The following is a 26,360-nucleotide window of genomic DNA, read 5'->3' as shown; positions in this document are numbered from 1 at the left end:
GGCAACCGAAAAGACTTCACACAGGCGACTGAGTGAAACAGAAGAGCAGTAGGCAACAAAGTCCAGGGATTCCAGAACTTAGCTGTCTTTGAAACAACACCTTACATTATTCCACACACAGATCACTTTCACATTGCCAACAACTCAAATTATTTATAGGAGATTGATTCATATACTTAACCCAATGTGAGAGGAAATATTTCTAATTATATCCAAACATCTTTAATATGAAGGGAATTAGGCTTGGAGACCTTCAATGCCAAAAACATGTTTTGCCAAAAATGTTTTAAGAAAGAGGAGGAGGTTACGTGTTTTCCATATTTGATCCTATAAAAGTACCCTTGGAATGAGCATGACTTGTCTCTCCTCATAAAGGTTCAAGGTAAGTGTGTGTGAGGACAGGGCTCTGTCCGCAGGACGCTAAGGGATGCTGGCTGCCCGCGTGCATGCCACACATCCTGGCTCCCACTGCCCTGGCAGCCCTGCCTGTGAAGCACCAACCTACTCTGTGGCAATTGTAATTAGCTGTTGTAGTCTTCCCAGTCATTTCCTGGTTCTCAGTTAAGAATTATGCTGTAAGTGGTAAGTGTTAGAATTTGATCAGAAGAAATTTGCTCTTTTTCTTACAGTTCAGACCTTCTTCTTCAAAGTTGCATCTCTAAGGTAAGATCCTGATTTTTTTTTTTATCATTCCTCATAGAGTGCAAGGAATCTTCTGCAGTGGTTCAGAGAGTGGTCAGGGTGGTGGGAGTAAAAAAAATAAAAGCAGTTCAATTTCAAGACAAATCGTGCTTCTCTTAAAAAACTCTGTAGACAACTTTAGAAACTGGTTCTCATTAGCTCATATCCTTTGCAATATATGAAAATGACTTCTCAGAGTCTTCAGGAGTTTTATACACAATTTTTCTATGTCCAGCATTGTAGCTTGTTTTTTTAAATGATTGTATTACAATATGCAATACAACATTTCAAAGTGTCATTTAAAGAAAAAATACAAATTTTCTGAACTACAGCTTATTTATACTCAGCATTATACAATTTAAAAAACTTTGAGATGATGTCTAAATGGATATATACAATGGTATGAATCCTTGTCTTGGAAAACTTGCTTAAGTCTGCATGTTGTTTCAGAATCTGTAAAATGGAAATTAAATATATATATATATATGTGTGTGTGTGTGTGATGCAAAACATGATTGTGAGCATTTTCAGCAAGACAAAGCATCGTAATTGTTATCTGAGTCACTGTAGTTTAAATGGAAAAAAAGTGAAAAAGTTTACCCAAGTGAGCTTTCCTGGAAAAAGTATCTATTATCATAAAATAGATTATATATGATGATTATTGACAGCATTAAGGATGCTAGTTAAAGCAGCAAGAGATGGATCTTGAAAAGAAAAATTTTTGTAAAATTTTTATGAGAAAATAAAGCAAGAGAACATAGGTAATAATATGTTAAAATAAATCTTTGATAAATGCTAAAGACTGGTAAAGAAGCCAAGTTTATCAAAGTAATGATACAAGGACAAGAGAAATTGATACATAATAGAAAACAATGCAAAACAAAGCTCCCCACATTTCTGCTTTCCTTTATAGTTGGTAGTCTTTCTAACTCCCTAGTTTATAATGAGATTTTCACCATGTAAAAAATAGTTCCTAATACTGTAGCAACATATTCCTATTGTTCTTTTCATTCATCAAATCAGCTTTGAGCCCTTGCCTGTATCCAGCACGTGTTCTAAGAGGTGTGAAGGATACAAACCATCAGAAGAACAGTGCTCCCTGCCTGCAAGATGGTTATAATCCAGCTGGGAAGATAAAAACTAGAAGTGAAAGAACTAGAGAGCATCCTGCTATCATCTTAGCTCTGTGCTCTGTATAAGCCATTGATAGGCAGCTTTAAGTAAATAAAAATCAATATACATAACAAATGAAATGGAGAAAGCAGCCAAGAGATTGTAGTAGGTGAGCCAGAAACAACAGTCCCTTTCCAAATGCATGATTAAGTATCTGTCAGCACTGGCACAGAACAAGGAGACTGACATTTCATCCTCAACCAGCCGAGGGAGGGGGTCATACCAATGCAATGCTCAGTACTCAGTGAATTGAATTGAAAAAAACAATGTAATGTGAGTCTAATGGTCCAGTTTCTGAATTTCTGTAATTCCTTTTCTTCTTCTGCCAGGCAGGGTCCTTCACTGGGCTGCCATCAATAACCGGCAGTCATGAGTTCCGACGCTGAGATGGCCGTTTTTGGGGAGGCTGCTCCTTACCTCCGAAAGTCAGAAAAGGAGCGAATTGAAGCTCAGAACAAGCCTTTTGATGCCAAGACATCAGTCTTTGTGGCAGACCCTAAGGAGTCCTTTGTGAAAGCCACAGTGCAGAGCAGGGAAGGAGGGAAGGTGACAGCCAAGACTGAAGGCGGAACTGTGAGTAAAACATCTGCATCCGATTAGAGTGAGCCTCATTTTGGGTTTGTTAGCTGACACTCATGTTTTGACCTGGCCTCTATTGTTTGACTCACAGACAGTAACTGTGAAAGATGACCAAGTCTTCCCCATGAACCCTCCCAAATATGACAAGATCGAGGACATGGCCATGATGACTCACTTGCATGAGCCCGCTGTGCTGTACAACCTCAAAGAGCGTTATGCAGCCTGGATGATCTATGTGAGTTCTTACTTGTAGCCTTTCAACCCAAGGGACGAGTAAGTTAACATTTTTTTGAAAAATAGTAGGTGATTTAGGTCCCCATCAAATAATTATATTTCTTTTTGTATGTGTATGTAGACCTACTCAGGCCTGTTCTGTGTCACTGTCAACCCCTACAAGTGGTTGCCAGTGTACAATGCAGAGGTGGTGACGGCCTACCGAGGCAAAAAGCGCCAGGAGGCCCCGCCCCACATCTTCTCCATCTCTGACAACGCCTATCAGTTCATGCTGACTGGTGAGTGGTTCAACTGATTTTCACGTCGATTATTTTACCATCCATAACCCAAAATGTTAGAGCTAAAAAGACCTTTAGGAAAAATATAATTCAACTCCCTGGTTATTCAGAAGAGGTAATTAAAGCACAGAGAGGTTTATACTATAAAGCTGGGACTAAAACTCAGCTCTCCTGACCCCACTGCCTGGTCCCAGACCACACTGCTGCTCCATCCCATTATTTGTTCATAGTCTCCTTGCTTTCAAACACATGATTTATTTTATATATTTAAGTAATAAGAGTAAGATTAAGTAATAGCTAAATCATATATTGTCTAAATAGACATGAAAAATATATGTTCATTCCTTTTAGTGCCTCCGTTTCTTGTTGATTCTAAATTAGATGCGTTTAGAAGTAGTATTATCTCTTTAGAGTCATCAGACTACATCTCAGAGAGGATATCCTCTCCTTGAATGAAGGTGACGTTTTGGGGCTACATGCATATAAACAGAAATTGTTACTTTGCTCCCTTAAAGGATTTTATTTTGACTGAGGCACTCTCTCTCGTGTTATCTTTCTTTAACACATAGCACACTTTTGGGAAGGCTAATCATAGTTAGAGCTATAGTCTGTTGTCATAAGATCCAACTTTTTTTTCTTTGTGAAGCCGATCAACCCATTTAGAAACTAAATCTCAACCCTGGCTTGATCAACACTATTTAACCTACGAAACCACACCCCAAATCCTTATTATATCATGCATTTTTCAGTTATAAGCATTAATCAGCAGACAGCATGCCACTGAAATCTACAGGTCACAACTAGGGTATGTGTTAGGCTTTGGAGTATCCTGCTCTTTGTATTAAACCAAAAGGATTAATACAAGTATTAAACACTTTCTTTAATGACTTAAGGAATTTAAGACATGATATTTTGTCTCTTCTCCAATTTAAGAGGCTTAAGAATAGTTACCATGTACAACTTTCCACAAATATATTGAAAATATTATACTTATAGTCAAATACTCTATCTCCCTCTAGAAAGTTCTGCTTGTGTAACTGACACATATGCTAATCATCCACTGTTTTTCTTCTAGATCGGGAGAATCAGTCTATCTTGATCACGTATGTACTCCTATTCTGAGACTCACTGCTATTTTATTCTCACTGGGATAATGACAAACCAAAAGAAGACATTAGTTAATGCCTTCACACTAAAGCAATGGGATGATTCAGCCTGGAACTAAATATTGTTTCTGCTTTACTGTAGGGTTTAGATTGAGTCAGAATATAAAATAACAATGCTATAAACTACCTCATTTGCTAGTCCAGCCTTGAAAGTTCCACAGAACTATCCTTGGAGAAGGAAATGCAAAATGCCTTCTCTGAGCATGGCCAGACCCCAGCATAGGGTGGTGAGCAACACACAGTCTTCTGAAGGCAGAGCAGTTTGGGAATATCACAGTGGTTCCCTTTTAAGGCCTACTTAGGGAATGTCTATTCCTTCAAAGACCAAACTTCAGCCCTGTCTCTAGTCTAAGGAAGCTGAAGAACAAAAGTGCATTTTGTAGAGTTTCTTACTAAAAATGTTCCATTTACTACTTTATTTGTTATGTGGCTCACCTGGGGGCCCCTCAAGCCCATGCCTCTGCAGCTAAAGGAGAGCCTGACACATTTTAAGCACTCAGGAAATATGCGTTATATGAATAATGAATGAATTTCTCTACTTCTTGTCAATGCAAAGCAACAGAAGTAATATGAGCTATATGTAGGGTGAAGAGAAAGATCTAAAAGACTCTCTGACAGAAAGATATAAAGACAGATGCATGAGGTAGGAAATGCTGATGCAGAAGTAGTTTCCTTTGCCACAGAGCTTAATTTCTCATGGATGTTTGGTCTTTGGCAGTGGAGAATCCGGGGCAGGGAAGACTGTGAACACCAAGCGTGTCATCCAGTACTTTGCAACAATTGCAGTTACTGGGGAGAAGAAGAAGGAGGAATCTGGCAAAATGCAGGTGAGTGAGATTGCCACGGTCAGGATCCGGGCTCTGCTGAGGCTCTCAGATAAGAAATTCCTGGGCCCCAGATATGAGGATTGCTCTCGCCTTTGCAGGGGACTCTGGAAGATCAAATCATCAGTGCCAACCCCCTACTGGAGGCCTTTGGCAATGCCAAGACCGTGAGGAATGACAACTCCTCTCGCTTTGTAAGTCTCTTAGTCACAGATGCCAAAGAAAGCATGTCTGAAGTATTTCAACGCCATCTCTCTTGTGTGCTTCAAGTTTTGTATATCACATCTACTTTTTTACTTGCAAGGGTAAATTCATCAGGATCCACTTTGGTACCACAGGCAAACTGGCTTCTGCTGATATTGAAACATGTGAGTAATAAGACCTCCTAAATATAATCCATGAGTGACAAATGATGGCTTGGAGGAACACTCTGCAGCTCCTGCTGAATATGGAGCCAGTAAAGCACCAGTCTGCTGCCAAACAAGCCAATGGTTAATGCCAGCCTTATCCATAGCCCACAGTGTGCTTTACCCACTGTAGGCGTGGGCTAATGATTCTGTAGGAACTGCCAGGAACTGCTGGGCTTATCTGAAGTGTCTCATCTCAGAATGATTTTAAAGTTTTCTTAAAAAAAAAAACTAGAAGCAAATGAGTTGCCCATGGGTTGAGGATATGTGATTTCTTCCTGTCTAGCCCTTGATAACTGTTGCTTTTAGCAGCCCTCTGTTACAGGGTAACAGGAGACACTGGGGAGGGAGGAGTCTCAAGATTCAATTAAATTCCAAATGTTAAGGATCTTCTGTATGAGAAGTGAATATGTCTTGGACCAAGCATGTTTCACTTTTTTTCTAGAAGTGGTAAGAGGAACTGCAATGGTGTTTGTAGAGATGTAATACTGTGTTTCCCTGAAAATAAGACAGGGTCTTATATTTATTTTTCCTCAAGAAGACACCCTAGGGCTTATTTTAAGGGGATGTGGGTTTTTTTTAAGTATGGTACAACAATCTACATTTATTCAAATATAGTTAAGTCGTCTTCTTCTGGAACATCATGATAACTCTCCAAACCCCGAATTCCATCCTGAATTTCTTGCGACTCTATTTCCTTTAGAACCATTGGCCCCAATCTCTCATGTCCAGTAATAGAGCTCTCATGGGGCAGATGAGAAGGGCTGCTCATCTTATTTACTGCTCCAAGACAAAATGCATGGGTTGTGCAGATACGCGCATAGCCAACACCCATCACTAGGTTTTATTTTCGGGGTAGGGCTTCTATTGCGCAAATGCTTAGAAATCCTGCTAGGGCTTATTTTATGGGTAGGTCTTATTTTCAGGGAAACACGGTATGTGGTACCTCATGGGAATATTCAGCTGAAATCTCAAGGGGCCAATAACATTTAGCTAATGACCTCAAGTTCCAAAATCACTCCAGAGCACTTTGTACAATTTTTTTCTACCTAATTTGATGTCTACTGTCCATTGCAGATCTTCTGGAGAAGTCTAGAGTTACTTTCCAGCTAAAGGCTGAAAGAAGCTACCATATTTTTTATCAGATCATGTCTAACAAGAAGCCAGATCTAATTGGTAAGAAAGAACTTAAATTCACAGGCTAGAAGTTAATCACTCTTCTAACATCTTCTAATGTAAAACATATACCCTGAATTCTATGTTCCAGAAATGCTCCTGATCACCACCAACCCGTACGACTATGCCTTTGTCAGTCAGGGGGAGATCACAGTCCCCAGCATTGATGACCAAGAAGAGCTGATGGCCACAGATGTAAGTTACATATGTATTTTTCTGAAAAATCTATCATGTGTGGGAATGACAATAACATCCCACTGTAGATGTGGTTACAGGCATAGTATAAATTCTCCTAAATAAGCTAGTGTCTTCTCGCTAACTTTTGTGCTCTCATCTCTCCCGATAGAGTGCCATTGACATCCTGGGCTTCACTTCTGATGAAAGAGTGTCCATCTATAAGCTCACTGGGGCTGTGATGCATTACGGGAACATGAAATTTAAGCAAAAGCAACGTGAAGAGCAAGCTGAGCCAGATGGCACTGAAGGTACCAAACAAACCTCCATCTGGATTTAATAAGAGAATATAGGCAAAAAATGCCCATTCCAAACTCGTCCCCTTTACAGCTGAGCTTCTGATGGACATATGCACCCCCAGGCAGACTTTCTATAAAGTGATTCACTCAATACTGTGCCCCTATGAATTGTGCAGCCCAGAGTATGTCATGTTGGGTACTCGAATTATGTTTCTGCAGTTGCTGACAAGGCAGCCTATCTCCAGAGTCTGAACTCCGCTGACCTGCTCAAAGCCCTCTGCTACCCCAGGGTCAAGGTCGGCAATGAGTACGTCACCAAAGGCCAGACTGTGCAGCAGGTAGGTGCATGACTTCAGTGAATCACACACATCCCAGGCCTTCACGACACGTCTTTAATAACACCAACACTTCACTCATCTATGAAGGTGTACAACTCGGTGGGTGCTCTGGCCAAAGCTGTCTACGAGAAGATGTTCCTGTGGATGGTCACCCGCATCAACCAGCAGCTGGACACCAAGCAGCCCAGGCAGTACTTCATCGGGGTGTTGGACATTGCCGGTTTTGAGATCTTTGATGTGAGTTAGCAGAAAGTTTGAAGCAGAAAGGGTTACAAATCTTGCCATTGCAGTAATACAGCATGATTGTAGTCATGCATGGAAAGAGTCCATGAAAAATAGCTATACTATAAACTTAACTGACACATGAAAGAGAACCAAAATAAACGTGAACTGATGCATGATAGGGCATGAGCTTTGGAATGAGACAGACCTGGATTCAAACTCCAGCTCTGTCAATTCCTTGGTGTGTGATAATGGGAATGGTACCCGACTATGATGGGGCAGATTCAACTAGGACTAGGACTTGTAGGTACAGCACTTAGCACTCCAGATAACAGACTCACTTCTGAGATCCTTCTGCCAGTTTCAAGATTTTTTAATTTAAAGCCCTTAGCACAATCCCTAAGCACACATTTAGTAAATGATAAAGAAGATGACGAGGGTGACAATGGCATCAAAGACAGTGGTAGGAAAGACAACGACAAACTTAAAGACTTCAAGATTCCTATTTGTCTAATTAAGAGAAATGAAATGTGCTTAAATATTAGGGTAACCTCTGCAATATCCAGATATAGAGGATAGAAATGGCATTGTAAATAAACTCAAATTTGTCTGCCTGAGAAAGAACACCTGCTATGTAGTTTAAGAAATAAGGCCACTGAAGTCCTCTCTCTACTTGGCAGAAATATCTTGGGCGTGTCTCATCTAGAAGTCACATTTTTAAACCTTTTTCTATGTGTGGACTGACAGAAATTTGATACAATTTTCTCTGTTTTGGGGACAAGAGTACTTCTAGACATTCCCAAGCCAACACAGAGAGGAATAATCTGTCATCAGGCAGCAACAGAAAGAGCAATCCATTTTTTTCTAATAAGAAAACTAATACACATATAGGCTGGAATGAGGGCTTATTATAGGCAGAACAAAACCATACCATTCTAAGGGGAAGTTAGGATAACCAACTGAAAAAAAACCCCTTCACAGACAAGCTTTCATAATAAATTGAAAGTTAATTTGCATTTTCCACTTACATAGTTCAACAGCCTGGAGCAGCTGTGCATCAACTTCACCAACGAGAAGCTGCAACAGTTTTTCAACCACCACATGTTCGTGCTGGAGCAGGAGGAGTACAAGAAGGAAGGCATCGAGTGGGAGTTCATCGACTTCGGGATGGACCTGGCTGCCTGCATCGAGCTCATCGAGAAGGTCTGCTTGCTTTTTTTCAGGCCACAGATTATACTGCTATACAGTATTTAAAAGAAAACTCATAAAACCTTAGTATATGCTGTGGTTTCTACTGGTAAACAAAACTGGGAAATTCCTTCTTTTGCCAAATCTAAGATATGTATTCTGGTAAAAGGAGACTGAATATTTTCTATAGAGTCCAGAACTCAACACTTACCCACAGTTTGCAATGCAAAGCCTCACATTTAAAGCCATCTTTCCTTATAGAAAGAACATTGACTAGAATATCTTTTACTTATTATTTGTCATCCTTGGTATGAATTTCTAGTACTGTATTTTAAAGCAGAGGCTTTCAAAGTCCAGTTGTGCCAAAGACTCGCCAAGAGTACTTAACTACAATTGCAGGTTTCCCTCATCTCACCCCTAGAAATAGTTTTTGGTAAAGATGGGATGAAACCTTGGAATCACCATTTTTAACAAGTGATTCTGATGCAGATAATTTGTGAGTCACACTCGTAAAAACATTGCTCTAAGGCCTTGGGGGTAAAGACACAAACTCCATAAGAGCACAGCAGTTGCCTAGCCTCCTCCATCACACCCCAAAGCCTGACACAGCACTTGTTTCTTGGATCAGCAGTCAATAAATATTTGTTAAGTTAATGGCTTCTGACCAAAAGAATGAGTTTTCATTAACTCTATGGAATTAGACGATGCTTTTACTCAAATGGGATCGTTAATGTCACATATTGCTTCTAGAAGCAGTCAGAATTCAAATGGAATTTATTTCTTTTCATTCTCCTAGCCTATGGGCATCTTCTCCATCCTGGAAGAGGAGTGCATGTTTCCCAAGGCAACAGACACCTCCTTCAAGAACAAGCTGTATGAACAACATCTTGGGAAGTCCAACAACTTCCAGAAGCCCAAGCCTACCAAAGGCAAGGCTGAGGCTCACTTCTCCCTGGTTCACTACGCCGGCACCGTGGACTACAACATCAATGGCTGGCTTGACAAGAACAAGGACCCCCTGAATGAGACCGTGGTCGGGCTATACCAGAAGTCTTCAATGAAAACTCTGGCATATCTCTTTTCTGGGGCGGCAGCAGCTGAAGCAGGTGCTTTTCAATGGAATTAATATTTTCTTAATGTATACAACATAACCAGAGAAAGCCTATCCTATAATGGCCTGTGTGTTCTTTGCCCCCCTCAGAGGCTGGTGGTAAAAAAGGTGGCAAGAAGAAAGGTTCTTCTTTCCAGACCGTGTCTGCTCTCTTCAGGGTACAAACTTAATTTTCTCTCTTTAATTAGGTTTAGGGCATAAAATTTTACTCTATCGTGTGGGCAAAGGGAAATAATCTGGCAAGAATTCTAGAACTGGATGTGACTCAAGGAGACAGGACAGCTAACAGTGGTAGAACTGAGTTTTAGGGAGCTTGGGGATAGTTTGGAAGAGATACCTCAGTATCTAAAAGACACAGGAGTCAGGAGAGAGGACAATGGATTGCAGAAGTCAGTATCAGCTGGCAAAATTCAATTTTGGGGCCTGGGACTGAGGTCATTTGACACTTAAAAGAGTCTATTGAGATACGATTAAATATAACATGAGACCTGTTTGAGCCTTTTGGGGGCCTCCAAATGATTTTGGTGCTTATGTATATATCAGTATAGAACTGAACTTTGTAGATTTTGAAAGTTGAAGATAGAAGAAAAGTGGTGGGAACTGGAGGCTGAGTCAAAAGAAGGAACTAAGAAACCAGATGTGATAAGAAATAGCTCCTTAAGGAAAACTTTCTTTTGGCAATCCTATTTCTAATCCTATGTCTAATAACTGAAGCTTTAGTTATTCTGAAAAACCTGGATTTCTATAGGATGGGAAACTTTACATACTTGGTAACACAGCTGTCAGTTTTCTGCCAATTCCCAGAATGAGTCATTACAAAGTGAGGCCACTTTCTATGGTACCCCAGGAGGATACAGTTCTGTATTTATGACAAGGAATAAGCATATGATAGAGGCAGATGCAACCAAATGTCAGGTAAAGAAATAAATTTGTGATTTGGAGGAAGATATTGAATTAGCTTTAAAACCAGACCACCTATCTAGGCAAAAAAGTATGGGTAGAGTATTGCCATACGTTTAGAGTTCATAGTAAATTTACAACATATGCTAGAAAATTCAACAGCTGTGAACAACCCCTTTAACAGCTAATAGAAAAAACATGTTTATAATGCACAAAAATAGAAAATAGGAGGACATATTGGGAATGTGAAAGTTCCGGAGATAACTCTTTGAAAATTCAAATCTGGATATGATTCATGAGAATTGAACCAATGTTAGGGATCCCAATAATTATGTCTATAAATATGAATGTAAGAAAACAGTGCATTTTTTAAACTATAAATTTGCATGGTTTCATAGGAGAATCTGAACAAGCTGATGACCAACTTGAGGAGCACTCACCCCCACTTTGTACGGTGCATCATCCCCAATGAAACCAAAACTCCTGGTAAGACACTTCGAATGTCCAGACAAGCTCTGGCGTATTTGCTTTAAACCATGAAATATGGCATGTGTACTCTTTCTTTTAGGTGCCATGGAGCATGAACTTGTCCTGCACCAGCTGAGGTGTAACGGTGTGCTGGAAGGCATCCGCATCTGCAGGAAAGGATTCCCAAGCAGAATCATTTATGCAGACTTCAAACAGAGGTCAGACATTCTCACTACACATTATTTTAAGAAGTTCTTGTTACTTTCTTTAATTTTTCAATGAAAGAATCTTTATTCTTCTATTAAAATCGAGAGAAGGGAAACAAATTCAACAGACTCTGTACTGGCATACGGAAAGTCAGAGAATAGATAAAGGGGTAGATATGATTTCTTGTTTACGTTAGACTACCCAATGGCTATGTTATTTCAATGTCTTGTTAGTGACAAATAAAGGATACCATTTATTTGTTTGGCTTAAATAGATACAAGGTATTAAATGCAAGTGCTATCCCTGAGGGACAATTCATCGATAGCAAGAAGGCTTCTGAGAAGCTCCTTGGGTCCATCGACATTGACCACACCCAGTATAAATTTGGTCACACCAAGGTAATATTCTCTAAATCTGACCTGAGGCTATTCCTGTCCCTTTGAACTTTATGTAAAGTTTCTGATCTACAACTCTGCCCATGCACAGGTATTTTTCAAAGCTGGTCTTCTGGGGCTCCTAGAGGAGATGAGAGATGAAAAGCTGGCCCAGTTGATCACCCGAACACAGGCCCGGTGCAGAGGGTTCTTGGCAAGAGTGGAGTACCAGAAGATGGTGGAGAGGAGGTACGAATAAGGATACTTTACTTAACCCCATCAGCCTGGGCCTTTTAATTCTGTTTCCTGTTATAATCTGACTTTGGACGTTTCCGTTCCTATCACAGAGAGTCCATCTTCTGCATTCAGTACAATATCCGTGCCTTCATGAATGTGAAGCACTGGCCCTGGATGAAGCTATATTTCAAGATCAAGCCCCTCCTTAAGAGTGCAGAAACAGAAAAGGAGATGGCCAACATGAAGGAAGAATTTGAAAAAGCCAAAGAAAATCTTGCGAAAGCTGAGGCCAAAAGAAAAGAGCTGGAAGAAAAATTGGTTGCTCTGATGCAAGAGAAAAATGACCTGCAACTCCAGGTTCAATCTGTGAGTATTAGACCCTGTTTCTTATAATCTGATGCTAAACCTTTGGCTCAGTGATCACCATGGAAGGTCTAAGTTCTACCTAACTAAGGGACAGGTTATTAACCTTTCCTAACACACAACTCCTTAGAATGTTCTATAAATTTTCATATACAACGTTACTAAAAGTCACTGTGGTAGGATTCCTTGCATCAAGAAGAGAAAAATAAAAAACATTTTTCCTTTCCCCTATTGTTTCTCTCAACAGCATGTGAACAGGAAATAAAGTGAGTTTTGCTTCCTAACATTTTCACTACTGAACAAAATAAGAACAGTGAAAAAAGAACAATATTGTCAGTGAAGAGGGAGGAGAATTTGTGATCAAAATGCATCAACTTGAAACCAATATTTAGAATTTTTATGTCTACAGGCCCACAGCAACTTTTTGCTCAGCTTTATTGTTAGAAATTTTCTAGTACTTGCAAGAATAAGATCATGGCAAGGATAATGGCAATGATTTTGTAGATGTGTCAATTTTTTACAGAGCATGGGAGATAGGGATGATATTTTCACTCCGATGTCCCAATAAATATCCAGAGACTTGGGGAGAAAAATTTCATCAAGGGCCACTGTCTAACACATTTTTGTTAGAGTTTTGTTGCTACCACCAAAATCAACAACAGAAACATTAAAGGTTACTGTCTAGTTGTCTGAATTCAGAAAGGGAAAAGACTGGTCCCACTGGGCCTAGAGGATTCAGATACATAATAAGGAAGATGAATTGCAAATGCCTAGATTGGCATTGTGACTTTTCTGTTCTTTGTACAGATCAGGGTTTTCCCAAATTGAGGAGCAGTTGATCACACCTTCAAGAATCAAGAGATAACTGAAGGGAGTATCTAAACTTTGTCCAAGCATAGTCCTCTCCCTTAAATATACTATGACTTCTTTTCAACAGCATTCCATCAACTATCCATTTAATAAATATCTGATGAAATTCCAGACACTAGGGATACCACTTTGAGCCAGAGAAACTGTCCCTGTTCTCACAGAGTTTCTCTCAACACCATCTTTAACATGTTTCATTCACTCTTAGTTCTTCCAGGTGCTCCCTTTACTTCTAAACTACTCTGTCACTGGAGGGCACGTCTTTCCATTAAGGGACTTTTCTGCTATTACCCCTCCCTCTTAGCCACCTACTAAATATCCAATCCTTTTGCTTGTTGCTTTTTCATAACTAAATTTTTCTGAAAATAAATATTCAAGAAAGATGATCTGAAATTGTATACCAACAAATTACATACAGGTTATAGCAAATATAATTATGTCATAATTTCACCAGGAACCATGACTTAAATTCCTTTTATTATCTCCAGAGTCGTAAGTGCTGAATAAATTTTTGCTGAATAGTGGAAAGCTAATACAAACTAACCTGAGGCCTTAAAACATAATTTACTTGTTTGGTTTCAAAATATTAATAAAATCTGAAACTATCCAGGGAACTAAAATCTATTGACTCATCTCAGGAAGCAGATAGCTTGGCTGATGCAGAGGAACGGTGTGACCAGCTCATCAAAACCAAAATCCAACTTGAGGCCAAGATCAAGGAGGCGACTGAGAGAGCTGAGGATGAGGAAGAGATCAATGCTGAGCTGACAGCCAAGAAGAGGAAACTGGAGGATGAATGTTCAGAACTCAAGAAAGACATTGATGACCTTGAGCTGACACTGGCCAAGGTTGAGAAGGAGAAACATGCCACAGAGAACAAGGTATGAATCATATTTTACAATATTATATAGAGGTTTTGCCATGAAACTAAACTGCTGTACAGTACCTAAGCTGCCTTTTAACCTTTGTAGGTGAAAAACCTCACAGAAGAGATGGCAGGCCTGGATGAAACCATTGCAAAGCTGACCAAGGAGAAGAAGGCCCTCCAAGAGGCCCACCAGCAGACCCTGGATGACCTGCAAGCAGAAGAGGACAAAGTCAACACCCTGACCAAAGCTAAAATCAAACTTGAACAACAAGTAGACGATGTAAGCCTAACATGATATAAAATTTTTTTTTGTTTTGTAATAAATTAAGTATGCACGAGTTTGTATTCTTATGACATAATGAATACTTATTGAGTACCTCCTATGAATAAGGAGTATGGAACATCATCTCTGCTACAAGGGCTAAGATGTACACACAAGAAATTTCTTAAAAATCAAAGTTAGATGTGAGTAAAAGACAATATGGGTAAAAAGAACTGCAGGAAAGCATGTTCACAAAGAAAAGCTGTACAAACAAAACAGGACTTTAGGTGGGCTTGAAAGGAGAGTGGCTCTGGGAAGATACAGAGAAGAAGGAGGGCATTCTAAGCAGGAGTCTAGCACAACAAAGTAGTAGTATTAATCAATAATCTCACCAAAACAAAAGGGACTACAAATTAGGAATGTGGAAGGTAAATCTGGCTTTAAACATGATCTGCTATTTAATACACAGCTCACTAAAATGTCTGAGTAAGGAAGATATTAACAACAGTAATGGTCTGGAAATGTTACCACTGTGTCCAGACTATGTGGAGAAGTATTGATCATAATGATTCCAGTAGGGAGATATAGAAGGCATGATGTCTCACTAGTAGTTTATTGTAATAATGTGATAATGAAGCATATTTCACCATTTAAATGATGAATCCTTAGACTAGATAAATACTAATGAGAATGGAATCCATGAGGCAAATCTTTCTAATTCATAGAAAAATCAAATGCTTGCTAATTAGATATGAATTAATGTTTAAAAGTTCAACCTGGGACAAAAGGTAGTAGCATTCCAGGAACTATATTCATGGATTATTAACTTTTAGCTTGAAGGATCTTTGGAACAAGAAAAGAAAATCCGGATGGATCTAGAAAGAGCAAAGAGAAAACTGGAGGGAGACCTAAAATTGGCTCAAGAATCCACAATGGATATAGAAAATGACAAACTACAACTTGATGAAAAGCTTAAAAAGTAAGCAGTAAGGACAAAAGTTTCACGGGGAAATTATTATTATTAATATTTCTGTGACTTACATAAAGTTCTTTTCCATTAGGAAAGAATTTGAAATGAGCAATCTGCAAAGCAAGATTGAAGATGAACAGGCCCTTGGGATGCAGCTACAGAAGAAGATCAAGGAATTACAAGTAAGCACGTGATTGCCAACTGTCTAATTCAACAGCAAAAAACTACTGACACAAAGAAGCTGAGTTTATATTTTTGACCATTTCCAGGCCCGCATCGAGGAGCTGGAGGAGGAAATCGAGGCAGAGCGGGCCTCCAGGGCCAAAGCAGAGAAGCAGCGCTCTGACCTCTCCCGGGAACTGGAGGAGATCAGTGAGCGGCTGGAAGAAGCTGGCGGAGCCACTTCAGCCCAGATTGAGATGAACAAGAAGCGAGAGGCCGAGTTCCAGAAAATGCGCAGGGACCTGGAAGAGGCCACCCTGCAGCACGAAGCCACGGCGGCCACCCTGAGGAAGAAGCACGCGGACAGTGTGGCTGAGCTTGGGGAGCAGATTGACAACCTGCAGCGGGTCAAACAGAAGCTGGAGAAGGAGAAGAGTGAGATGAAGATGGAGATCGATGACCTTGCTAGTAACATGGAGACTGTCTCCAAAGCTAAGGTACAAATATGGCTTAAGTTTTAGAGAGACCTCTGTAGGACAGGTGGGAGGGAGCCTTTCAAGAATCATTAGTAACTGGCAGGAGCAGACTCAGACAATGCAAGGTAGGGCTTAGAGTAGAGGGAGTAACCTTTGTGTGCTCGCTCTTTATCTGAGAACAGCCACACCCAAATAATATGGAGAGTCGAAAGGTAAATGCTTTCAAATAAAAAAATACAATTCAAATATATATTTGGAGGTTTTTTAAGTGTTTCATGTTGATTATTGGGCTTTTTTTTCTATTTCTTTTTTTCCTTTTTTTTTCTTTGCTTTTTAGTACCCTCATCTATAAAGATTATTGGGCTTTTTGTTTTTCCTTTAAACATAAACTGATTCTCAAAAACATCTTATGAACTGAATCAAGTATCATTATTCTCATATCATATATAAGACAATTTAGTAAAGTAGTTAAATTAACAAAAAGCAGTATGTTTAGACTATCTTGTTACTCTTTCCATCACAATCTAAGACCTCCATTGTTTTTGTTTGTTTGCAAAGATGGTTTATTCTCAAAATAAGTAAGTACTGCATCTCCTATGGAACATTTGGATTATTGAAACTTTCCTTGGTCCAAATGCTTGCTTGAGGTGCCTTCTATCACTTTTTGAATGCAGGGAAACCTTGAAAAGATGTGTCGCACTCTAGAAGATCAAATGAGTGAACTTAAGACCAAGGAAGAAGAGCAGCAGCGGCTGATCAATGACCTCACGGCTCAGAGAGCACGCCTGCAGACAGAATCCGGTGGGCCATTTTCCAGTGTTTACCTTGAATGACAAATTTACCCTAGGTGTTCAGTTTGCCGAAAATCTCTACACTGAGTTACTTGAGATCATATATTACCTCCCTGGGAGGCACCTACTAACATGAACACATTATTAATCGCTGGCCTGGGGCTACTTTCTTTCATAGAAAAAATGATATAGATATATTTAGACAGATAAATAGATCACGCCATTGTATTTTTGAATATTTTAAAGCACATTTGGCTTTAATCAAAAAGTTATCAAATACGAAGTGTATTCTCACAGTATGTTTTTTCACTCTTCAAAATATTTTCACAAGCTATGTTTTTCTTTATTTTCCTCATTAAACCATAACATTACCCCCATTTTAAAGATGACAGATTGTGGTGGTGATGAAGTGATTTGTCCAAGAATGCTTACTCCAGTCTTTTTCCTGAAGTCTTGCCAATTGCTGGTAAATAACGTTAAGCAGAAAAATATTCAGGACCACAATCCAGCTGAGGAGCATTCAAGTGAGGTTTGTAGATTTTTGATTAGTGAAATTGGAATGCATCTGCATTTACTCTGCCTCCTGCTGACTCGTCCAATTCCTACCAAAGTTCTACCTCCCCAAGTAAGACGGAACAACAAAGAAATTGTTTTATGGGTCATTTGGGCTATTAAAGTAATAGGCAGGTGAAACTGTTGGAGAATCACTATACTCTTTCACATTCACTCATATATTGTTCTTTCTATGGCAAGGCTCAAAATAAGGATTTTATTATTATTATAAAGGTGGTCAGTATATTTCATGAAAAAGAAAAGCTATATTCTCAAGAAGTCAGATGCTCCTTGTAGTTTCTCTTTCTCAATACAGGTTTATTCCCAGTAATTCAGTGGTATTTAAAAAAAATGAAACTTGTGATTCTTATTAAATGTCAGAGATAAAGCTTTCAGGTAACTAGCTTAAAAATGGTGCTGAAAGGTTTTCCTTCCTTTCTAACATAATATGTTATGCATATTATGTATATTTTCTGAATTATGGTATGCAAAGAATTGAAGATAAATTTAAGTGCCATTTAGTTTGGGAACTGATTTGTTATCCAGAAGGTAGAAGGATACTCGATCACTTATTAAAATAAAATGCTTCCAGGATTTTCTTTGCAATATCACTTCTACTTACACAGGAAATTGCTCAAAGTCTACTCCTTTCCACAGAATAAATCCTTTCTTTTAACCAACTTTCAATGGAAGGTAAACCAGTACATTACTGCCTTAGATAAAAAGCACTGGAATATTTTGTTGGTTTGATTTACATTTCTTTTCACATGTTTCTTCATTAATTTCTACTGTGATTGAATAATCATAAATATCTCCCACAATATTTTGTGTTGTTCACAAGTATGTAATGTACCTCAAAATTCCCCATACTTCTCATTTTTACATAGATTTGCTCATAAGGGTTGAAGTGGATGTTGGTGGTTTGTTGTAATCCACACTCTCCATTATGTTTCAGACTGCTCCCTTTCCCTGCTCCAGTTTTTATTTTAGAGCTTTAATTTCCAAAGTAAGGTTGAGTTTTCTGGGTCTTGGTCTTTATAGGTGAATATGCACGCCAGCTAGATGAAAAGGACTCATTAGTTTCTCAGCTGTCAAGGGGTAAACAAGCTTTCACACAACAGATTGAGGAACTGAAAAGGCAGCTTGAAGAAGAGATAAAGGTAAGCCCTACTTCTTGTCGTTGTTGTCACGTCATCTGGTGGCCCACAGGAGCATAGAAAATAAACATCACTTTAAAGATAAAAAATTAAGTTGCCGATCTCTATGTTCTCAGGCCAAGAGTGCTCTGGCCCACGCCCTGCAGTCCTCCCGCCACGACTGTGACCTGCTGCGGGAACAGTATGAGGAGGAGCAGGAAGCCAAGGCCGAGCTGCAGAGGGCGATGTCCAAGGCCAACAGTGAGGTTGCACAGTGGAGGACCAAATATGAGACGGACGCCATCCAGCGCACAGAGGAGCTGGAGGAGGCCAAGTATGTTCCAGACTTAGTTTAAATGAAAATACCTCTGTTAACAATCAAAGTGCATCTGCTATAAGTACTATGTGGACAAACAGGGTCCTTGCTCTCAAAACATGAGAAAAGATATACATAAGCAAGAAAAACAAACACTCTAGGTTGTCTAGGGAAATAAATTATGCTAGAAGTAGAAAGAGAAAAGATGTCAGGCAAGAGGAAGCGGTATGATTTTTTTTTTTTCTTAAATGGGGAACTTCTGACGTCATTCTATCTACACAGGTACAAAAAGAATAATAAGAGTTCATTGTACTCTCCTGTGCCTCTTCTTCCTCTTAGCCACTAATGGTATAATCGGTCCAGGGTGATAGGTATGTAAGAGAAAAATAATCAGGCTTTAAAGCACAGATCTTTATTTTGAGATATGAAAATATGACTATTTGTGGGGGGAAACAGAAATAGGTTGTTAAAGACCAAAAAGTATAAAGTAAATTCTATAATAAGAAAGAAAATGTATTATTTTATAAACAACTAATGCAATTCAAAAGTTAAAACTTTTGATGCAATTCAAAAGTTAAAAAGTGAACTGTAAGAGGGAGAATCTGGGCAGGACCTATTTATTCACCAGGAAGTTTAAGACAAGATCTAGTCATTTACTCTGGGAATAATATACAGCCATATTGCTGGAATTAATATTTTGGAACTCTCAAAACAAAATTTATATCAATTTGTGAAAGCTTTCTTTTTATTAATGGATTAATGAAAAGCTAGCAAAAAAAAAGATACAATGATAATAACAAAATCAAGTATATTTCATTTGAATTTAATGTATCCAACATTTGAGTCCTTAATATGTATGACAGCCTACGAGAATATAAAGATCAGTAAGGTACAGACTCTACCCTCTCAGGATTAAAATTAAATGGAGACACAGACATAAATACTAGTAAGTCAAGGTAGATATTAATATTCTATAAAGAAGAAATAAGTTACATTAAAGGGCAAAATGTTGGCTTAGGAGTATCATGGGTGGCCTTAAAGCTGGACTATGAAGTATAGCAATAAAAAAATATGAACTGTTTTCAGTATTGGTGGTTGAAGCGTGGAAGTGAGTCTACGTAGAAGTCTGACTGTGGAATTATTCACATGTACCCACTTTGAAACACCAAATTCTGCTGATAGCCATTTATTTCCATTGTCCATATTTCACATTTTAGGAAGAAGCTGGCTCAGCGTCTGCAGGATGCTGAGGAACATGTAGAAGCTGTGAATGCCAAATGTGCCTCCCTTGAGAAGACAAAGCAGAGGCTCCAGAATGAAGTGGAGGACCTCATGATTGATGTGGAGAGAACAAATGCTGCCTGCGCCGCTCTGGACAAAAAGCAAAGGAACTTCGATAAGGTATCCTGTCTAGTTTCTGCTTTGACATTCAACATATGATTACGGATTGCCTGCTACCTTCAGTGTGCCTTATTCAAACTCCCTGAGAGGGGTATGGTGGCTCACACCTGTAGGCTGAAGCAGGAGGTCACTTGAGCCCAGGAATTTGAGGCTGCTATGATTGTGCCACTGCACTCCAGTCTGGGTGACAGAGCAAGCCCCCATCTTTGAAAAACAAAACAAAACCATCTGAGGGTTGTTCTCAGTAGCTCTTGACTCACTGGCAGGTGTGTGTCTTCCTGTGGTTTCTATTCTTTTCACTCATAAACATTTTTCAGTTCTAGATCACCTCAACTCTGTTTGAGAGTTGCCAGAATAGATGGCTTTTATCTCATCAAACTTCCTCCACTAAATTTCTTGACCATTCCTTGGCCTTCAGGTCCTGGCAGAATGGAAACAGAAGTATGAAGAAACTCACGCTGAACTTGAAGCTTCTCAAAAGGAATCCCGCTCCCTTAGCACAGAACTGTTCAAGATTAAGAATGCTTATGAGGAATCCTTAGACCAACTTGAAACCCTGAAGCGGGAAAATAAGAATTTGCAACGTGAGTACATTTCACCTTAACAACAAAAGATTTGAAAGAATGTTTTCCATCTCTGAACAAAAATGTCTGTATATTTGTTTACCAACAGAGGAGATTTCTGACCTTACGGAGCAGATTGCAGAAGGAGGAAAACGTATCCATGAACTGGAAAAAATAAAGAAGCAAATTGAGCAAGAAAAGAGTGAACTTCAGGCTGCTTTAGAGGAGGCAGAGGTAGATATTTTATTGTATGCGCTAAAGCAATTATGAGAGAAATTAAACTCTATTGATTGCAAGAATTAGTGAGTCAAGAGAAATTAAAAATAATTTTTACTTCGTGCACTAAGAATGAGGATGGAGAATTGACCATGCATACAATTAACATAACTATAAGTCAGGAACTGTGCTAGACACTGAGAAAACAAGGACAAGTAAGTTAATACTGCTTTTAAGTGCACAATCTACCTGGAAAGACAGAAGTATATAAAACTTACAATAATATACTGGAGAAATTTCTATAACAATGGAATAAAGATGTATGACAGCAGCACAAAGGCAAAAACTAATTTTATTTTCTATAATATTGCACATTTGCATTTCCCTGCTAATGTCACCTCCTGCTGTCATTAAGGCATCTCTTGAACATGAAGAGGGAAAGATCCTGCGCATCCAGCTTGAGTTGAACCAAGTCAAGTCTGAAATCGATAGGAAAATTGCTGAAAAGGATGAGGAAATCGACCAGCTGAAGAGAAACCACATTAGAGTCGTGGAGTCGATGCAGAGCACGCTGGATGCTGAGATCAGGAGCAGGAACGATGCCATCAGGCTCAAGAAGAAGATGGAGGGAGACCTCAATGAAATGGAAATCCAGCTGAACCACTCCAACCGCATGGCTGCCGAGGCCCTGAGGAACTACAGGAACACCCAAAGCATCCTCAAGGTAAATGGGTCCAAGAGATGGTCCCAGGACACTGGTCAGGGCTGCAGCCCTGAGAACACGGTGTCTCAATGATTGTTTGTTCCATAGGACACCCAGCTCCACCTGGACGACGCTCTGCGGGGCCAGGAGGACCTGAAGGAGCAGCTGGCCATGGTTGAGCGCAGAGCCAACCTGCTGCAGGCCGAGATCGAGGAGCTGCGGGCCACGCTGGAGCAGACGGAGAGGAGCAGGAAGATCGCAGAGCAGGAGCTCCTGGACGCCAGTGAGCGCGTCCAGCTCCTGCACACCCAGGTGAGCAGAATAATAGAATAGTAAGAAATACAAAGGCATGAAATGACATTCTTGCTCAAATCTTAGTACCAACTAGAAATTTATTTATAAGGTTTCATGGAGGATAAAGTTTAAAACATTTAATTTTTTATATTAACAATATTTTTGTTTATCTGAGCTGTGACATCCAAAGTTGATCATCTTTCAGAAATATATTATCAACTCAGATTATTTATGGAACAATGAGAGACACTAATTAGTTCATTCAATTGATTAGTTTATGAATTTATTAGAACATTAGGCTTTCTAATTTTGCTCTCATGTACTTAATATTTCTAAATTTCATATTTTAACCAGAACACCAGCCTGATCAACACCAAGAAGAAGCTGGAGACAGACATTTCCCAAATCCAGGGAGAGATGGAGGACATTGTCCAGGAAGCCCGCAATGCAGAAGAGAAGGCCAAGAAGGCCATCACTGATGTGAGTGGAGGGCAACACAGTGGTGGTCAAACTTGAATCTTGACAGGCTCTCTCAGCTCTCTTAACTGATTCTGTTTTACTGCTAATTAGGCCGCCATGATGGCTGAGGAGCTGAAGAAGGAGCAGGACACCAGCGCCCACCTGGAGCGGATGAAGAAGAACCTGGAGCAGACGGTGAAGGACCTGCAGCACCGTCTGGATGAGGCCGAGCAGCTGGCGCTGAAGGGCGGGAAGAAGCAGATCCAGAAACTGGAGGCCAGGGTGGGTGTCCTAATCAGTATGCATTCCTGTCTCATTCCAATCCAACATACAATTCTGAATACCTAGCAGTGCTCGATGATGTGGGGCATACAAGATGAAGGAGAGAGATTTTCTGCTGCCCAGGAGGTTGTAATTGGGGCAATTAGACTAAGGCATCAAAAACAATATATAAAACAGAGTATTTCTTTTGATGTATGTGGCTCATCTGAAGAAGGAGAAATTCATCAAGTGAATGGACTATAATAAATGTCTGTAAACTGTCCATCTTCTTGCAGGTTCGTGAACTGGAAGCAGAAGTTGAAAGTGAACAGAAGCGCAATGTTGAAGCTGTCAAAGGTCTGCGCAAACACGAGAGAAGAGTGAAGGAACTCACTTACCAAGTAAGGAAAATGACCTCACTAGATTTTCACTCCAGTCTGTACAGGATTGAAAACCACATGTGTAACAAAGGGTGATGATATTTGTACTTTCAAGAAACTCACTCTTTAAAATGTTGTTTCAGACTGAGGAAGACCGCAAGAATGTTCTCAGGCTCCAGGACCTGGTGGACAAACTACAAGCGAAGGTGAAATCTTACAAGAGACAAGCTGAGGAAGCGGTGAGTTCCGAACTTTTGGTAACTGGGCAGCCTCCAGCTCTCAGACACAACCAAGTCAATTTATTTAGAGGAATAAAAGAGAAGATGAGCAAAATTAGGAGGTATCAAAGGAAAATAAATGACTAAATGAAGTTCGGAGAATGAAATGAAACCAACCACTGGGCAAGCCAGGGGAAAATGTTCTAGTGAGAGGGTAGAGCAAATGCAAAACTCTTGAGTAGAAAAGAATGTGGTTCAAGAAGGAAAAAACAAAAACAAAAACAAAGGAAGAAAGCAGCATAGACAGGGCTAAAGAGGCAGTCAGGAGGCAGGTCACAGCATCTTCCAGACCATGGTAAGAAGTCTGGGTTTTATTCTAAGTACAGTAGTGTACTGGCAAGCCATGGGAGGGTTTTAATCTGGGTCAGACAGTTATATATTTTTAAAAGAGTAGTCTGGCTGCTATGTGGAGAATGGATTATTTTCAACACAAGCAGGTGCAGGTAGACATGTTGGGAAGCTTTCAAATTGGTTCTGTGGCTTGGATTAGGGCAGTAGTGGAACAGAGAGAAAGAAGTGGAGTGATTCAAGATGTATTTGGGAGGAAGAAAACTACAAGATATGCTAATAGGTTACACTAGGGAAGCGAAAGAAAGAAAATCAAGGGTAACTTATCAGGTTTATGGTTTGAGTAACCAGGTGGATGGTGTAAGACTTCCTAAAATGGGGAACGAAGGAAAGAACATAAAAAGAAGGAAACAGGAATTCTCTTTTGGAATCACTGAGTGTGAAACACCATTATAAACTCAATGTCAAGTAAATAGTTAAATATAAGAGCCTGGAGCTCAAAAGGTCTCAGTTACGTTCAAACCAGTAGATTCTTGGCACTCCACCTTCTCTCATTTCCCCATCCAGTGATTCATCTGGGATAATAATGAAATAACCGAATCAGTTTCCTAATGTAGTTATACCTACCAACATATCACAAATTAGTTTTTCTGTTCATTGATAGTTTTATTTTCCCCCAGACCTCTAAGGTCTGAGAGAGAAAGAGAAAGAGGGTGGGTGGGACAGGGGGAGGTCAGGAAGGGAGAGAAAACAAACACACAGCTGTGCACACAGGCACACATACATTCACACCCACACCTTGGACAAACCGCTTAATCTTTCTCTAGCTCCTACTTTCCTCATCTCTAAGAGGAAGATCTGAGGTTTTTTTTCCCAAGCTATGCTATTTAGTGATTCTAAGCTTTATGAATGTTCTAAATATGAATGCCATATTTTGGAGGGTTCTTAATGAGACTTTTAAGAAAGAATGTTTCTTGGAGACTAAACTAGAACTGACCTTCTCAAATCCCCTGCTGTATATTCAAGCATAATCAGACACAGCTCAGGCTATTTTAGGAAATAAATTTTAGGAAATAAATTTCTTGTTTAATTTCTAAACTTCACTAAGTGGCAAAGATTTATACTCATGTGGCAATAATTTATATTTAAGCCTAATAGTTTGGAATAATATAGATTGCATACCTGCATTTTTAAAAGATCTGGTTCCATTCTCAGGATTCTGAAAAAAACAAGGCTGGACACCTGGCATATTTAGTAGTAGCTTTAAGGTGTTCAACTGTTCTAAAAGTTCAAAGACAAATGTCACCTGTCCTTCCTTATTATCTATGAGTTCAAGAAGCATAAGATGAGCCAATGCAAAAAAAAAAAAAATCAAGAGCATTTCTCTAGGTTTCTTAAAAGATCTACTAGAGTGAATCATTTTTAAGTAAAATGCAATTCAGGACCCATTGACTTAATAATCTAAAAATTCTGAACTTTTTTTTCCTCATAAATGCATTTTCATTCACAGGAGGAACAATCCAATGTCAACCTTGCCAAGTTCCGCAAGATCCAGCACGAGCTGGAGGAGGCCGAGGAGCGGGCTGACATTGCTGAGTCCCAGGTCAACAAACTGCGGGTGAAGAGCCGGGAGGTTCACACAAAAATCATAAGTGAAGAGTAATTCATCCAAATGCTGAAAAGTGACCAAAGAAATGCACAAAATGTGAAAATCTTTGTCACTCTGTTTTGTACTTATGACTTTTGGAGATAAAAAATTTATCTGCCAAGAACTTGTCTCTTTTTTTTCCTCCATGTCAATTTATCTTTATAAGTGCCAAGAAAAGAAAAAACCCCAACATTTTGCTTATATGTTATGGAAAAGTATTTAGTCACCAAGATTAAAATAAGACAGGGAGCAGTTAGGCCGACCCCGCTAACTGCCACCATAGCATGTCCCTGAGGGAAGTAGGTGAAGCCAAGAGGTACACCATCAGGATACAGAACATAGAATATTTGGTAAACATTATTTGGCAAAACATCAGCTAGTTTCTGTTAATGAAGTTACTGATTTTCTTCATAAAGTAACAGGAAATCCTTCATCCTAAGACTGAGTAAAAATTAATAAATGCACTAATTATTGACATAAGAGAAAAAGTAAAAAAATAGGATTAAATACAGTAAAAAATATTTAAAATGCAAACTCTTCACTATAACTAGATGAACTGTTAAGTTGGGATTAGAATCCCTTGAGAGAGAAACACACTCTCAAGTTTTCTGATCCCTTTTAAATATAAGAGATTTTTAGCTTTTTGTTACCTACAAATCTTTGGTTGTTTAATTGTGAGCCCTCCCTGGTTATCACATTAGCATGGTAAGGAAGAATGAATACATTTCTATTATTTGTTCTATCTTTTTGGAAACTTCTGTATCTTAAGGCTTTCTCCCAGTACTTTTAATGGCAATAGGTCAATTAACACATATTTTAAAAGTTCCTTACTGTCATCATTTTAGATTTAGACTTCTATATTGCACCTTTCTACAGTGTTATGGCAATTATTATCATCATTATTGTAACTGGTATTACTACCATTTTTACATGTGCTGAGGGTAGCGTGGGCCTTCTATTTAAGTCAATTTTTAGTAGAACATGAGCAAGTAAAATAGCAAGTATCTTGTCTATTAGATTTATAACACAAGTCTTGTGAGACCTGTTTAAAAGGAATAATATACAATTAA

At 39.2% G+C, this 26,360-nt stretch overlaps 1 protein-coding gene across 1 annotated transcript; it reads left to right on the top strand.

Annotated features, from left to right (window-relative positions):
- The first annotated feature begins 359 nt into the window (after positions 1-359).
- On the top strand, positions 360-25,414 carry MYH1 (myosin heavy chain 1). The gene is made up of 40 exons (XM_012777751.3): positions 360-382; positions 630-663; positions 2,184-2,427; positions 2,525-2,668; positions 2,789-2,945; positions 4,021-4,048; positions 4,830-4,938; positions 5,037-5,129; positions 5,240-5,303; positions 6,420-6,518; positions 6,610-6,713; positions 6,865-7,003; positions 7,211-7,329; positions 7,417-7,566; positions 8,584-8,754; positions 9,536-9,845; positions 9,941-10,008; positions 11,149-11,236; positions 11,319-11,436; positions 11,700-11,823; positions 11,912-12,048; positions 12,147-12,402; positions 13,905-14,147; positions 14,238-14,414; positions 15,230-15,375; positions 15,458-15,548; positions 15,636-16,025; positions 16,679-16,805; positions 18,389-18,507; positions 18,621-18,817; positions 20,017-20,200; positions 20,619-20,784; positions 20,873-20,997; positions 21,395-21,703; positions 21,791-21,994; positions 22,331-22,456; positions 22,547-22,717; positions 22,993-23,097; positions 23,220-23,315; positions 25,153-25,414. Exons 3-40 carry the CDS (start codon positions 2,224-2,226, stop codon positions 25,303-25,305), a joined length of 5,811 nt encoding a protein of 1,936 aa, XP_012633205.1. The 5' UTR covers positions 360-382; positions 630-663; positions 2,184-2,223; the 3' UTR covers positions 25,306-25,414.
- The last annotated feature ends 946 nt before the right edge of the window (positions 25,415-26,360 follow it).

The sequence above is a fragment of the Microcebus murinus genome, chromosome 18 (assembly GCF_040939455.1).
Source record: "Microcebus murinus isolate Inina chromosome 18, M.murinus_Inina_mat1.0, whole genome shotgun sequence".
Classification (NCBI taxonomy): Eukaryota; Metazoa; Chordata; class Mammalia; order Primates; family Cheirogaleidae; genus Microcebus; species Microcebus murinus.
This window is presented reverse-complemented; position numbering and strand designations above follow the sequence as displayed.